The 17,686-nt window shown below is 39.7% G+C and overlaps 1 protein-coding gene across 1 annotated transcript in view; it reads right to left on the reverse strand.

Moving 5' to 3' along the window:
• The window catches only part of EDNRB (endothelin receptor type B), a 61,399-nt gene extending 45,927 nt beyond the window's left edge, over positions 1–15,472 (reverse strand). Inside the window, exons 1-2 of the mRNA XM_063957120.1 lie at positions 15,295–15,472; positions 14,324–14,826 (exon numbers count right to left, since the gene is read on the reverse strand). Coding sequence (XP_063813190.1) covers positions 14,324–14,767 — 444 coding nt within the window. The 5' untranslated portion in view covers positions 14,768–14,826; positions 15,295–15,472. The remainder of the gene's footprint in view (positions 1–14,323; positions 14,827–15,294) is intronic.
• Positions 15,473–17,686: the final 2,214 nt, after the last annotated feature.

Below are 17,686 nucleotides of genomic sequence, written 5' to 3' on the forward strand. Positions count from 1 at the left end.
GGAGCTGATTGGCTGTTGCGTTATCACCTTGCACTTATCACCGCTTTATCACTTTATGCATGCAAGCCAATCTAGCATGTTGCTCATTTTACCCGCTGGGTGAAATGAGCGGCCCCCGTCCTCCCCCGCATCGCTCAGCACACATCGCGCTGTGCCTTGCGGCGGGAGAGATGTGTGCTGAGCGGTTCGCTCAGCACACATCTCTCCCGTCTATATGGGCCTTTAAACCTAATTTTTCCAGAATATAGTGTCATGAAGGCTGACACTGCATTTATCACATAGCTTTGAATTTGTCCTACAGTACCGCTGTTTACTAATCTTCGTGAACAGTGATAAAGTCTATAGAAACACAGGTGGTAATTACGAGTTGATCGCTAGCTGCATTCGTTCGCTGTGCAGCGATGAGGCAAAAAATTAACTTCTGCGCATGCGTATGCGGTGCAATGCGCACGCGCAACGTACTATTACAATGAACGATGTAGTTTCACACAGGGTCTAGCGAAGCTTTTCAGTTGCACTGCTGGCCGCAGAGTGATTGACATGAAGTGGGCGTTTCTGGGTGTCAACTGACTGTTTTCAGGGAGTGTTAGGAAAAACACAGGCGTGCCAGGAAAAACGCAGGCGTGGCTGGGCGAACGCAGGGCGTGTTTGTGATGTCAAAACAGGAACTGAACAGTCTGAAGTGATCGCAAGCGCTGAGTAGGTTTAGAGCTACTCAGAAACTGCACAAAAAAAATTTGTAGCCGCTCTGCGATCCCTTCGTTCGCACTTCTGCTAAGCTAAAATACACTCCCAGTGGGCAGCGGCATAGCGTTTGCACGGATGCTAAAAACTGCTAGCGAGCGATCAACTCGGAATTACCACCATAGATCAATCTTGCTGAATCAAAAGATTCATGTTTTTATTATTCCCAATAGAACTGCTAGGCCTGCTGTAATAGCATAACTTCCAACACTGAAAGCTTAAAATGTGTGATTAAATGTGACCCTGCCCCAAATCTGCCAAACCAAGTCCACAGTTGGCTGACGTCAGTTTACTAAATCAGGGGGTATCATTCATTTTGTTAGCCACAATTTGGTCGGTCCTGAGAAAATATGGTATCTGGTCTATAGATATACACTAAAAAAGGTCTACAGTCAATATGTCTACCACTAATGGTAGGCATGTATCAGGTCAACAGGGTCAAAAGGTCAATATGTAAATGGTAGACAGGTCGACAGGGTGAAAAGGTCAAAGGGATCAAAAGGTCAACATGACAATGGTCGACACACATGGTAGATACACTTTATTTGTTTTTTCATTTTTTTCTACTTTTTCATACTTTTCCTTCCACGTGGACTACAATTAGGAATAGTAACCTGGCATGCCTGGGTAATCTGCCATCCCCCCTCTCGACGCCACTGAACATACAGTATGTGTAATGTATAAATCAACTGAACGGTTTGGAACCTAATCTCTAGAGTAGGAGATGGGTCCCCATGCAGTAGTGCTCACCGGGGGATTCCCCCGTACCCGTGTTGGCCAGTTCAACCCTGGGGGGGGTCTTAAATATGTAGGGCAAGCATAAAGACCTAAGAATAATTCTTTGCTAGTAAAATATTGCAGTGAGTAAAAATAAGCATGAGCAGAGAGCGTCTTGACTGACTAGAAGAATGGTTTGGGAGCTGTAATGTATAGTATTACAAAATAGCTGCTACTGCTATTGACTGACAGCTGTCTAAACGTTAAATAATAATAATACTACTAAGAATAATAATAATAATTTTATTTATACTGTTTCTCTAACAGGACTCAAGGCACTTACACATGATTTTTGTAACAAGCATTTGTACTGTAATTTTAAAGCATCTGTTTATTAAATGTTAATAATGACGTACTCACAGAAAAGATGGCTCTTACTAAGGTAATCATTCCGAGTTGATCGCTCTCTAGCAGTTTTTAGCAGCCGCGCAAATGCTATACCGCCGCCCACTGGGAGTGTATTTTAGCTTAGCAGAAGTGCGAACGAAAGGATCACAGAGCGGCTACAAAGTTTTCTTGTGCAGTTTTAGAGTAGCTCAAAACCTACTCAGCGCTTGCGATCACTTCAGACTGTTCAGTTCCTGTTTTGACGTCACAAACATGTCCTGCGTTTGCACAGCCACGCCTGCATTTTTTATGGCACGCCTGCGTTTTTCTGAACACTCCCTGAAAACGGTCAGTTGCCACTCAGAAACGCCCACTTCATGTCAATCACTCTGGGACCAGCAGTGCGATTGAAAAGCTTCGCTAGACCCTGTGTGAAACCACATAGTTCGTTGTAATAGTACGTCGCGCATGCGCATTGCGCTGCCTACGCATGCGCAGAAGTGCCTTTTTTTGCCTCATCGCTGCACAGCGAACGAATGCAGCTAGCGATCAACTCGGAATGACCCCCTAAATACGCTGTAATTGTGGCATTACAAAAACAATGGACACTCACCCAAATACAGCTCTCCATGTACCCAAGAGGCAGTTCTATGAGTCAGGTAAGAGACAGATATGTTCCTGAAGATGGCTGCCTGGCATTTTAAACTAGCAGTGATTCAGCTGCAGATAGGTGACTGAATTATAGTACCAAGTGAAATCTATTGCAGTTGAGTGTAAGTGGAAGAGAATATTTAGAATATTATGGAATACTATATGTAACACTACATCCTAGTTTTCAATGTTGAATGTTTACTGTATTTCATTTCTATTAGTAAATGATATACCAACGCGCAAGGAACCTAAACTGGATTTCAGAAAATGTCAATATGTCATGAAAAAAAAGATTTCACTTGGTACTATAATTCAGTCACCTATCCGCAGCTGAATCACTGCTAGTTTAAAATGCCAGGCAGCCATCTTCAGGAACATATCTGTCTCTTACCTGACTCATAGAACTGCCTCTTGGGTACATGGGGAGCTGTATTTGGGTGAGTGTCCATTGTTTTTGTAATGCCACAATTACAGCGTATTTAGGGGGTCATTCCGAGTTGATCGCTAGCTGCATTCGTTCGCTGTGCAGCGATGAGGCAAAAAAAGGCACTTCTGCGCATGCGTAGGCAGCGCAATGCGCATGCGCGACGTACTATTACAACGAACTATGTGGTTTCACACAGGGTCTAGCGAAGCTTTTCAATCGCACTGCTGGTCCCAGAGTGATTGACATGAAGTGGGCGTTTCTGAGTGGCAACTGACCGTTTTCAGGGAGTGTTCAGAAAAACGCAGGCGTGCCATAAAAAATGCAGGCGTGGCTGTGCAAACGCAGGACATGTTTGTGACGTCAAAACAGGAACTGAACAGTCTGAAGTGATCGCAAGCGCTGAGTAGGTTTAGAGCTACTCAGAAACTGCACAAAAAAAATTTGTAGCCGCTCTGCGATCCCTTCGTTCGCACTTCTGCTAAGCTAAAATACACTCCCAGTGGGCAGCGGCATAGCGTTTGCACGGATGCTAAAAACTGCTAGCGAGCGATCAACTCGGAATTACCACCATAGATCAATCTTGCTGAATCAAAAGATTCATGTTTTTATTATTCCCAATAGAACTGCTAGGCCTGCTGTAATAGCATAACTTCCAACACTGAAAGCTTAAAATGTGTGATTAAATGTGACCCTGCCCCAAATCTGCCAAACCAAGTCCACAGTTGGCTGACGTCAGTTTACTAAATCAGGGGGTATCATTCATTTTGTTAGCCACAATTTGGTCGGTCCTGAGAAAATATGGTATCTGGTCTATAGATATACACTAAAAAAGGTCTACAGTCAATATGTCTACCACTAATGGTAGGCATGTATCAGGTCAACAGGGTCAAAAGGTCAATATGTAAATGGTAGACAGGTCGACAGGGTGAAAAGGTCAAAGGGATCAAAAGGTCAACATGACAATGGTCGACACACATGGTAGATACACTTTATTTGTTTTTTCATTTTTTTCTACTTTTTCATACTTTTCCTTCCACGTGGACTACAATTAGGAATAGTAACCTGGCATGCCTGGGTAATCTGCCATCCCCCCTCTCGACGCCACTGAACATACAGTATGTGTAATGTATAAATCAACTGAACGGTTTGGAACCTAATCTCTAGAGTAGGAGATGGGTCTCCATGCAGTAGTGCTCACCGGGGGATTCCCCCGTACCCGTGTTGGCCAGTTCAACCCTGGGGGGGTCTTAAATATGTAGGGCAAGCATAAAGACCTAAGAATAATTCTTTGCTAGTAAAATATTGCAGTGAGTAAAAATAAGCATGAGCAGAGAGCGTCTTGACTGACTAGAAGAATGGTTTGGGAGCTGTAATGTATAGTATTACAAAATAGCTGCTACTGCTATTGACTGACAGCTGTCTAAACGTTAAATAATAATAATACTACTAAGAATAATAATAATAATTTTATTTATACTGTTTCTCTAACAGGACTCAAGGCACTTACACATGATTTTTGTAACAAGCATTTGTACTGTAATTTTAAAGCATCTGTTTATTAAATGTTAATAATGACGTACTCACAGAAAAGATGGCTCTTACTAAGGTAATCATTCCGAGTTGATCGCTCTCTAGCAGTTTTTAGCAGCCGCGCAAATGCTATACCGCCGCCCACTGGGAGTGTATTTTAGCTTAGCAGAAGTGCGAACGAAAGGATCACAGAGCGGCTACAAAGTTTTCTTGTGCAGTTTTAGAGTAGCTCAAAACCTACTCAGCGCTTGCGATCACTTCAGACTGTTCAGTTCCTGTTTTGACGTCACAAACATGTCCTGCGTTTGCACAGCCACGCCTGCATTTTTTATGGCACGCCTGCGTTTTTCTGAACACTCCCTGAAAACGGTCAGTTGCCACTCAGAAACGCCCACTTCATGTCAATCACTCTGGGACCAGCAGTGCGATTGAAAAGCTTCGCTAGACCCTGTGTGAAACCACATAGTTCGTTGTAATAGTACGTCGCGCATGCGCATTGCGCTGCCTACGCATGCGCAGAAGTGCCTTTTTTTGCCTCATCGCTGCACAGCGAACGAATGCAGCTAGCGATCAACTCGGAATGACCCCCTAAATACGCTGTAATTGTGGCATTACAAAAACAATGGACACTCACCCAAATACAGCTCCCCATGTACCCAAGAGGCAGTTCTATGAGTCAGGTAAGAGACAGATATGTTCCTGAAGATGGCTGCCTGGCATTTTAAACTAGCAGTGATTCAGCTGCAGATAGGTGACTGAATTATAGTACCAAGTGAAATCTATTGCAGTTGAGTGTAAGTGGAAGAGAATATTTAGAATATTATGGAATACTATATGTAACACTACATCCTAGTTTTCAATGTTGAATGTTTACTGTATTTCATTTCTATTAGTAAATGATATACCAACGCGCAAGGAACCTAAACTGGATTTCAGAAAATGTCAATATGTCATGAAAAAAAAGAACAGCTTGAAAATACTGTACACAGTAATTAACTTGGCACTGAATGCTAAGTGTCAGTGCTCTTAATAAGTTATGCAGAATCTACTTGCTGAAGTTCATCTTTTATAATATAATTACAGTGGAGCAGTTATTCCTCGTTTCTCAAATATTTATCTACTACAACTACAAGGTCATTCCAAATTCCATTTTCAAACAGCATAGTATAAAGTAATTTCAGCGTTTAACTAACATAAACCCAAAGTAAAACATAAACAAATTAAAAATAAAAATAAAAACTCAAAACATATAATAAAGTACCATTTAAAATATAGGAAATTGTATTGTGCAAACAATGTTAATGAAGGGGAGAAGGGTAGGGGATGTGGATGAAATAAATTATTTTGAAAGAGTTTGCTGGTCCATTAACTTTTATTCAAAAGTATAGCTTATGTTTTCTGCTGACTTCTAAGTGAACCACAAAAGAGTGATGGTTCCCATTGGTTAATAATTGCTCGAGTATGATGAAGCATGCCCTTTTCACGTTTTATTAGTACTGTTCTTATGTAAGTCATAACATTGCAACAAAGTGCTTATTACAAAGATGAAACAGAACAAGAAAGATAAGAGTGTCTCAAAATCATCTGGCTGCAGTTACAGTAATTAGCTTAATAATTATGCCAGAAAGTACAAAACCATACTAACTATACTAGCATGCATGAAGAGCAAATTTGCAAAACTTGTATTTTAACATGTGTATCTTGAACAACGAACAAACCCTGCTAAATAACAGCAACTTGTGTGTGTGTGTATATATATAGTAAATAGCCAATTAGTAAAAAAGTAATTTTAAGAACAAACAATTGAACATATGAATTTTACACAGTTCAAAATTTAAAATTGTATCAATAAAATACAACCAAAAAAATTCACAACCAACACGTTTGTTAGATGGATTCTAGGTACTCCCTCACCTTTTGCAAGGTGCGAGCTCGAAAGGGAGTATCTTCACAAACTAGGTTGCGATTTTCTGACTGACAAACCCACTTATAATGAAATAGTCTTCATTCTAAGAGTTGGACACCACACCTTAGGCAGTTTGCAAAAACGCTGATATACGGTTGTCAGCACTCCAAGGAGACTATAATCAATAGTTTCCCTAGGCGACTCTATAAGGAATTATGTCTAATTAGTTTTAAGGTGGTTTGCAAAAAACACAATTTTTAACAAAATACACTTCCAAGAAGGATCATCTAAGCTCCAATCAGGAGCCCCGATATAAGAGCTCCATCTACTAAGTCCCGATATAGGAGATTTTGATTAATCTTACATTTGAGGTTATGATCCTTTATATATAAACTCATCGAGAGCAAATTAGTCCTCTTTTTTCCATATTTGTTACCCCTGATGAAGTCGATAAGACGAAACACGTTGGATTTGTCAGTCAGAAAATCGCAACCTAGTTTGTGAAGATACTCCCTTTCGAGCTCGCACCTTGCAAAAGGTGAGGGAGTACCTAGAATCCATCTAACAAACGTGTTGGTTGTGAATTTTTTTGGTTGTATTTTATTGATACAATTTTAAATTTTGAACTGTGTAAAATTCATATGTTCAATTGTTTGTTATTAAAATAACTTTTTACTAATTGGCCTGTTGGCCTCTTGTCTGGCTGAATATTTGGGGAGGGGTGTCTGTTACAGGTCCCCAGATTTAAACATCCTCCAATCTACGAAAATAACACTGGAAGAATTGTGTAACTACGTTTCACTTTAGCGCACTTGGGAATTTTGTGTTTTTCTTGTATGCTTTTGAGGTCTCCCAACAAAGATCTCTCCCATTGTGCCGCTCCCAGGTTGGCGCGAGATAAAGATACTACTGTGTTTATATATATATATATATACTGTATACACACACACACACATATATATATATGGAAAAAAATGATGAAGGCGCACTCAGTGAATCAAGGTATAAAGTAGATTTACTACAAATAACAAGCTCACATACATCAAGGTTTAAAATCACCGGCTCGTGGAAATCGAAAACGCTGTATCCAATGCTACTCGCAGCGGTCCGTCTCTCAGATTGCCGGCATGCAGTATTACTCAGGTCAGCATCTCAGCTTACGGAACAGGTGTTCATGAATGGAACGAACACGTCCTTGTTTAGGCCACGCCCAACGCGTTTCGTCACTCTATGACTTCGTCGAAGTCATACAGTGACGAAACGCGTTGGGCGTGGCCTAAACAAGGACGTGTTTGTTCCATTCATGAACACCTGTTCCGTAAGCTGAGACGCTGACCTGAGTAATACTGCATGCCGGCAATCTGAGAGACGGACCGCTGCGAGTAGCATTGGATACAGCGTTTTCGATTTCCATGAGCCGGTGATTTTAAACCTTGATGTATGTGAGCTTGTTATTTGTAGTAAATCTACTTTATACCTTGATTCACTGAGTGCGCCTTCATCATTTTTTTCCAGTTAACTCTAACAGTGTGGTTACACTGTATAGAAGTGCCAGCACCGACATCAGAAACTCAATACGGAGTATATGGACTCTTAAGGACGTATAACATTGATTGCACAACCTTCTTCTTTTTGCATATATATATATATATATATATATATATATTAATCAGCAGTGGCAAACGCAGCATTTCTAGGGGGGGGGGGGTTCCAAAGGCAGTCCACAATCTCCCACTTTGTGTAATATTGGAGCAAGTGCAGGAGTCTAGGGGAGAGGTGGAAGAACCTAGTAACGACCCTGGACATTACTAATGTAAACATTAGTCTTTTTATATACTGGATACTGTGTGGTGTACAGTTTTAATATTTAACACTATAGGTGGTCTATAGTATACTGTATCGATCATTTAAATAATATAAATTAGTGGTCAGGAAAAGGTTAAATATACCATAATAAATGTACAAACATAATAGAACCAGTACTGCATTTTCTAAGCACACATTCTCCGACCTCATTGCAAGGCTACTGTCTCTTCTTCCTGATAGCTCATCTCACTGGTCCAGGACACTGATTGAGGACTCTGATCCATACACACAGCAAACTTAGTAGAAGAAGATGCTACCACTGGGCATGTGCAGCAGCTCTGCGCTGTCCCTAAAACTGCATGATGTGGCAGCAGCTCTAGTAATCATAATATATACCCGTACCACCCAACTGTCCCGATTTTGGCGGGACAGTCCCATTTTTTATGGTCCTCTCAAAGCCAGTGTCCAGGGCACATGCCCCCCATAGTTGCAGCCCTGACTTTGATATGGAATAATCCTCTACATGTTATCAATTTACAGCCCACCTTCCCTCTATCCCTCCCCCTTATTGTTTTATCCAAACTCTCCCAAGGGTTTCTCCAACCCCCTTCCTGCATATATTTATTTGATACCTGGTGCTCTCTGTACTCCATCTGCATCCCATCAAACTTGTTTTTTTCATTTGGGTTTTGTTTCCTGTTCCCCAAACCCTTTATTTACTATTTTTGCCTTTCTTCTGGAGCCATTCAGGGGAGTTACAGATGGCTGGCAAGGGAATACCTGCAGTCACCTGCGTCAGTCACTGAACTGCTACCCTCTTCAGTCATGGATATTATTGGTGCTCGCATTCCTGGGGTGGGTCACAGTGCAAACAGGCTACCTGGCCTGTTGCTTATTTTACCGCTCCCTCAGCTGGGTTTGCTGATGCTTCAGCATCTTTATTCCCTTGTAAATACTGTAGTCTGGGTGGAGCGGGTAAGGTCTAAGACCTGACTCATTCTCTTTACAGTAATGTCATTGCTGATGCTGCATTGCTTGCTGCATTTATGGATGGTCAAGGTGATAATACAAGGGCTTTCCTTTTATCTCAGGGCATGCAACATGCCCCGTTCATTGCGTAACTGGGTTTTGCTGTGGTGTCTGGTATAGTCTGTTGCTGCATCTGCCCAAGTGATGCTTGCTCTAAGTACAAATGCACTGCCTACATCTATTACTGTTCCTCCAGTATCTGAAGCCATGGCGATGGCCAACACTTTGGTCGCTTTAACAGGTGCTTTGGCACATTTGTTGTCTGCTTAGATACCTGCTTCATCGGTGGCAATCTCTGGTATGCAACCCACTGCTGCAACCATATTTGTGATGATGCAAGTGTAGATTGCTCCCCTAGTGGTGCAACTTTTTTAGTCATAGGTATCCTTTTTTCTTTCTTTACTGTGGCTTTAGCTAATCAGGCCACTGGGGTCTCTTCTTTTAATTTATATCCCCCCAGCCTATTGGAAGTCATCTGTAGCCTATATTTCCTCTACTGCAGGTCTATCAAATGATGCTGGACATCATGCTGCTATAGGAGCTCGGCTTGGAGATCCAGATGGCCGAAGATGGTCTCCTTGGACCGACAATTTAAATGGCTGTTTCTAAGTGTTGTCACTTATTCCTTAGATGGGTGCGACCTCCTCAGCCAATGATATACAATATGATGATTGTCCTGTAAGGACATTTGACACTGCCCATCCAGATGTGTCTAATCTTGGAATACTGTACACCAGTGATTGAGTTTGGAAGCATGACTGCCTTGTTTTTAGTTGTCTGTTCTTGTTTCCCGCCACAATATTAATTTTAATAATTTGAAAGAAATTAAATCAACTAAAAAATGTAACAACTTTTCTGGAAACGTCTGTTGTCATGTGCCTTATTTCAGTGTTTATGTATGTTGTATACTTTTAAAGCATATCAACCATTTTAGCAAGTGCTCTTAAGGGAATATGTTGCTCATTTTTAAATGAGCCCATAATATAAAATAAGACATTCTACATTCATCTGATTATTATTTTTATATGCATGCTGTTAAAGCAAAATGTTAATACTGTCTGAAAATTGTATACATTTGGTGTGTATTATGTCTGCATTGCAAGTGGGCAAAAGCATCAGCCTTAGTTACACTAACATGCTTCAGAGTCAGTGGCATGCACAGGAGAATCACCCCACATACCTGGACCGTGATCTGCTCAGGATCCCGGTGGTCTGAGATCCCAGCGGTCAGAATACTTATCCCGGAATCCCAACACTACTCAAAGTGCAGACACTGGCATCTCAAATAGGGTCACCAGCCTGGTGCTAGGATCCCGAGCAAGCATCCGCCGAAGAGGTACGCCGCTGGATGGGGGAGGTAAGGTATAGGCAGCAGGAGGAGGCCCTGTGGCCCTTAGGGGTTAGGTTTAGGATGCAGGGAGGGGAGGTTAGGTTTAGGCACCCCAGTGAGGGATAGGCTGCGGGGGTGGAAGGGTTAGGTTCAGGCTGCTAGAAGCGAGGGATAGGGGGCCAGTGGGGGAAGATAAGTATACTTACCTTCCCATGTCGGGATTCTGATCATCGGGATGCCCTGGTACTTATTCTGACTCCCGGCATCCCACCCGCCGGCCTTTCAATCCCAACCCCCTGCATCTACATTGTCCACTGCCTCCTGCTGCCTTCTTGTGATGTTATGTGTCGAAATATGGCACTGGTGCCATATATTTGAAGACAATACCAGAAAATTAAACATGCACAGAAGACTCTGGCACAATACCAGAGTCTTTCAAAGAGTCTGCGCATGCACCAGAACCATTTTTTTTTCACAGAAGGTCATGAACAACTGCCCATGGGCTCCCTCCAGTCTGTCTGTCAGTTAAATCTTAGATGCCCAACATAACCCAAATGGCTGTAACAGAGAGCTAGGTAATTGTACCTTTCCCTACTTGGTCCATAACTAAATAGAGCAAGTGTACAATTGTGTCATATTCTCTCATTGAGGCAATTAAAAGAAAACAATCTTAGAAGCTAGCTGACTAGATATTTCTACTATTGAAAAAGCTGTCAAACTACATACATCCACCTTTATCATACGCAAAAGCCTGAATAAAAATCTCATACTTCCAATGTCTTGTGTATGATAGGAAAACAGTGTCTCCCATTGGTGTCTCTAGATCAGCTTTCTGAAACCAGTGTTTTCAGTCTGGAAATCTTGCATTCTAAAGAGCCGGTGTAATTCTGCCCAGATTAATAATTATTAATTATACCTAGTCCATTTGTTTCCAGCTAAAAAATATAAGTAACATTCTAAAATATGATGCACATGGTTAAACAGCATATAAATGATTAGTCTACGTTTCTCTAAAACATTCTTTAAACATATATATTAATCTTTATTAATTTCTTTTCCATTTTTAATTTTTACAATCCCAATTTTCGTAGGTTTATGGCTATATCAGATATTTTCCATTATAAATGACATGGAAGGGTGTTGACTGATATAATTTTGTCAAATTTTTCATTGACAAAATTAATGATATGTCTGTTTTATTTTCTACAATGTGCAACTATAAATAATGAATTTCTATTAATTTCAAAAGTTGCTGTACAATTTCCAAACAATTTAGACTAACATAATATTAAGAAAAGGATTTAATCAATTATACCATCATTTGTGCCTTAAACCATATTTAATTAAAAAAATAAATTAAGTTCTGAACATATTGCAAATTAACAGAGGAAATAATAACTTAAAATTATGAATATGATTTGTAAAAGTTTAATCAATAAATACATAGAGGTCATATCTCAGAAATGTAGTTAATAAAATAAATAAAAATGTCTTATTTTTCTTTGGTTTTATGTAATTGTATTATACATAACTTGTTAAGATTCTATTCTTTACATTTATACAAGTAGATTATTTATTAAATATTTAACCCAAAATATTAGATCGATCTTTACAGTTCTTCATAGTGTGACAAAGAAACTGATTACCTATTTATATACTGTATGTGTAGCATGGTAAATCCGATATGAAAAAATATTTCAAACTTATTTAATTTCCGTTTCTAACGCCTGCCTTATATTTTAGGTATCCTGGTACTGTTATCTGAAGTTGACCTCGCTGTGCTCTGTTCTGTGTTTCTGGAGTGTCTGTACATAGAAGGCTTATGCTGAGCAGTTACAACCAGGATATAAGGTGCGTTAATTAAATCTCTGCGCTTTTGTTACTTTTATACTACATGGATGAACTATCCCATTATAAGTCAACATTTCATTATTATTGAAACTTTTTTTTTCACATACATATTTGCAGGGACAATATAAAAAAAGAGGCTTTTAATTAATAGGTGATAAATAGCTGTTATCTATTAAAATATTTGATAGTCATTTTAGAATGTAACATGTGCCTATAAAGTGTATATATATATCATATACTACATTATTGTTTCTACAATAAATTATATTATTTCAATCGAATAAGGTTTATGCTGCATTATACTTACCAATTGTAAGCATGGTAATGAAATTACTTTAACAATCATCACACTCACGGGGCCATATATACATTTTGCATGGAATGCATAGAAAATAAAAAAATGGGGACAAAAATGACCTTGACTTACCTATTTTGTTATTATATAATAATTTTTTTATACTGACAATACAAAAAAAATCCATGACATCACAGTAAGCATTGCACACCCTTATTTTCATGCATAGGTCCCATGTATTAAGCCTTAAAAAGTGATAGAGTGGAGCTGGATAGAGAGTGATAAATGACCAGCCAACCAGCTCCTAACTGCCATGTAACAGGCTGTGTTAAGAAAAATGACAGGAGCTGGTTGTCTGGTCATTTATTACTCTTTATCCGTCTCCACTTTGTCATTTTTTAAGGCTTAGTACATTTGGGCCATAGTTAGCAGAGTTAATCCTGTTATGTAATATGATTCATGCTCCGCACTATAGATGACTTGTCTAAGGTTATTTCCTCTCTGCTACAACAATGTCAGGCTGAGTGCATGTACAGTACAGTACTCAGGGGTAAATGTATGAAGCAGTGATAAGAGTGGAGAAGTGAGCCAGTGGAGAAGTTGCCCATGGCAACCAATCAGCTTCTCTGTATCATTTTATAGTATGCAAATTATAAATATTACATCAATGCTGATTGGTTGCCAGGGGCAACTTCTCCACTGGCTCACTTCTCCATTCTTATCACTGCTTCATACATGTACCCCTCAATGCCCTACTCCTTCCTGTTAGATCAGGACACAAGTCACAGACTATTTCTCAATGAGAATATTTTCATATGCGCTACAATACTGTTTACCTCTTGTATAGAAAGTTTATAGCATCATGACATATAAGATTAAACAAATTATGATGAATAACTTCATCAGTTCCTTTGCTACTACTGGAACCCCAGCTTACATCAGTTTGCGTTCAAATACAATGGTAACTGTTTTTATCTCTCAGCATAAAAAGTTATTTATTTATTATAAAGTGATGGGAACTCAGTCCAGCATGCTGTTGTATTGGCCAAGTTATTTCTGCATTAGTGCAATCTGATCCAAGATGCTAACAGTCATATTAATACAATCAGCATAAGTACACATGATGCTATCTGAGGCATTATCAGTGAATATGCCCAGTTGCTGCATGCCATAATTCAGTTGAAGCCTCTGGGAAAGCCAGGTGATAAGTAATTAAGATAAATCTTTCTTCTGTAGCAAAATTCCAATCCTATATTCCATATATCCACTTTTAGTGCTTCACCCTAATTTACCAATATGTCAGTTGCTTATGAGTCTGAATAAACTTACACTTATGGGCATATGTATCAAAGCTTGCAGTGAGATAAAGTGGAGAGAGATAAATGACCAACCAATCAGCTCCTAACTGCCATGTTATAGGCTGTGTTTGAAAAATGACAGGAGCTGATTGGTTGTTACATTATCTCTCTCTACTTTATTGCTTGTCAAGCTTTGATACATATGCCCCTAGGTGAAATATGCAACATTATTATCCAAAATTGCTAAAATATTTTGTCATGTTTAGCTTGTATATGATAAAAATCCGAAAGAAAAACAATTGGTGCGGAGAAACATAGGTCAGTACATTATGATAAGTATATCTGTCCTTACCTTATATATGGTGACTGGGATATTAATGATGATGTAGAGTAGATCTCCCAGTGCCAGGCTGGCAATCAGCAAGTTGGTGCCAGTTCTCATGCATTTATTCTTATAAATTATCCTCAACAGTGTTGAGTTACCAATAACCCCAACTAGGAATATCAGGCATGATACCAATGTGTTAATATATTTGAAAGAATTATAGATTTCAATCTGTCCATCACATCTTGGAGGTTCTCTGTTTTTTCCAGATTGAAACATTATATTTTGAAATGTACTGTGGTTTGATATATTAGCATTTGAAGTCTTGAAATCAGTTGACTTAACTGTAGTAGAAACACTTCTTAAAATGGACAGCCTTTCATTAGATAATGGTTGAAGGGATGGGTCATTCTCTTCTCCAAAGACAACAGCTGTAGCTAGCAACAAAGCCACCATACGTAGACAATGCATGGTGTTTCTGGTTGTAAAATTGGGGGATATTTACAGAAATTGGCAATTACTGTATATACCTATATAAAAAGATAAATAAAAATAAAAAATGGCAAATACGGTATCTGTACTACTTAGTATGTACTTTTCTCATTTTCTGCAGTATAAGTTGTAATATCTCATTAGCCAAAATCAGAGTTAATTATTAGCAAGTTTAAAAATGCATTATACAATTTGAAACCATTTGATATACAGAATTCTACACAAAAAAAATATTTTACTTTTATCATTGTTTTGCTTTTAATTATCTACTATAAATTATATATATATATATATATATATATATGTGTGTGTGTGTGTAGTAGCTCTTCATATGAGTTATTTGGGAGTAATTTTCTTAGTAAATATTAAATAAATCAATACTAATCTGCTATTTATCGCAAAGTGTTTATCACAAAATAATTAAGGAAAACATACATTTAAACGTACTTCTGCTAATAATAATAATAATAATAATAATAATAATAATGATGATGCAAAAAAAGTACCTTAATTATATGTCCTGCTACTAGTAGTGTGAAGTAGTGAAGCAGCCAATACATCAACTGACACAGTTCTCCAGCTTGTGAGTTGTCCTGGGGAGTTATACGAGGCAGAAAATCTTCTGAAATGTGTGAGTGGACATCAGTGTAATGAACAATTCAGACCTTTCTCCTGGTATGTGTGTGTCTGAAAACCTCTAGTCAACTACTAGCACATCAGTCACTGACAGTCTCCGCCTGCTTCCTCCTACAGCAACCACTCCCTACCCCACTCTTGTCCCTTGTAGTCTGGACAGCATCATTGGAAGATATCAGTGATTGTAGCATTACACAAGTCAGTCCTGGCTCCTAATATCGCAGTGCCCAGAGTTTTGCTTTGTAAATACTGAAATGACTGTGCATAGTATTATTAGTCTTATATATTATTACAGCCCTGTTTCTTTTAACTGATATGAATGTGTCTTATCAACATGTGCAAATGATCATGTACTTGTCCCAGCAAAGGTCGATAAAATGGTAATATGGGAATTAGTGATGTCATATTTTTATTATAAAATAATAAAATATAAAGGCCAGATACAACAGAAACAGATTACTGTCTTACACAGTACTCTGCTCCTTTCTAATCTTCACTAGTTGATGTTGGATGGGTATCAGCAGATTGAATTCACCCAACTTAAGTTCAGTATCTTTACTCAGATCAATGTTTTAATAACATCATTGACACAGGCTTTACAGTGTATTATTTAATAAAAACTTTTATTTTCAATGTGTATCTTAGTAACTATTTTGTGTAACACAACTGAGTTGTATGGACTTACTTTTGTATAAAACTGAATAAGGCTATTGTGATGCAGTGTTGTGTCCCGTGAAGACACAGAATGGAATGTTAGTGAGGATATGAAGCAGAGTGCAGCCCTCAGGGCACATATTGACATCTGCATGTGTATTTTTTAAGTTTGCGAGTTTGCCTTACCATGTTCTTTTTTTAAAATTACATATATACTAGAAAAAAGTAATATCATGTCTCATATAAGGAACATGTGTGTGTCTTATAATAACCTACAAAAGCCTAGAAATATATTGTACAAATAAAATGGCACTGGCACACTAGAAAAGTTGTAATAAACACACACACACACACACACACACACACACACACACACACATACACACATACATATGGGTAGGGTTTGGAATGCCGGCAGTCAGAATACTGACCGCGGCATCCCAATTGTGATAATCCTGAGTATACTTACCTTCCTCCAGTGTACTCCTAACACTCCTTTCCTGCAGCCTAAACCTAACCGCCCACCCCCACCCACAGCATGACCCTGACCCTCCCTGGGTGTGCCTAAACCTAACCCCTCCTCCCCACAGCCTAAATCTAACCCCCCTCCCCGCAGCCTAACCCTACCCCTCTCCCCACATCATAAACCTATCTTCCCGCCCATGCAGCTTACCTCTCGGCCGGCAGTATCTCACTTGGGATCCGGGGGGGCCAGGATGCCGGCGCCGGGATTGCGATCCCAGTTGGGAAGCCGGAGCTGCATTCTGACCAGTGTCTGGTTCTGGCTTTGGTATTTAGACTGTCGGGACCCCAACCAGATCCCCACACACACGTGAGTGTGTTTGTGTAGTGTACTTGAAGAAGTATTGAACAACACTCATTTGTGATAGCTGGTATGAGCACTAGCCCTACCTGCTCACACTGTCTGCTCCTTCCTGACCACTGATAGCCAGCCAGGTGGGGGCACTGGCCGCTGTTCTCAGCTGTTACTAAGCAGCCGTGATGCCTTCTGTGCCACTTCTACTGTGCCTTATGACTACAGCATGATTTGTTTAGAGTTGCTTGTCCCTGCTGGCAATTCTGGTTAACTCCATTACATGGTAAAAAGCTGGGAGGGCTTATCCTCCCTGCCGGTTATAGCATCCCTGGCCTGCATAAAAGCTGACATGCCTATGCTCCTGTCCTGACTGCTGTGACTCTTTGGATTCTAGCCGGTGTTATTGCCAGTCAGCAGAATCTTGTTACACCACAGTACCTCAGTATAACAATGGATTTTAGCAGCACACCTGCCAGCATTTCAGTATTACTCATTGCTGCTATCTGCATTTGTTTGGCGACCATCTTTATCCTGGTTCCTGTATCCTACTCCATCCTTGTTACTGGGAACTGGTGACTGGAGCTCAGTCCTGACTCTGGGTATAGCCGTCAGACCTACTCAAGCCACTCCCACTGTATCCATCTGGTTTATCCGATATAGGGGTCTATTTACTAAGCCTTGGATGGAGATAAAATCGCTGGAGATAAAGTACCAGCCAATCGGCTCCTAACTGCTATGCCACAGGCTGTGTTTGAAAAATGACAATTAGGAGCCGATTGGCTGGTACTTTA

This window comes from Pseudophryne corroboree, chromosome 2, assembly GCF_028390025.1.
Source record: "Pseudophryne corroboree isolate aPseCor3 chromosome 2, aPseCor3.hap2, whole genome shotgun sequence".
NCBI classification, from domain to species: Eukaryota; Metazoa; Chordata; class Amphibia; order Anura; family Myobatrachidae; genus Pseudophryne; species Pseudophryne corroboree.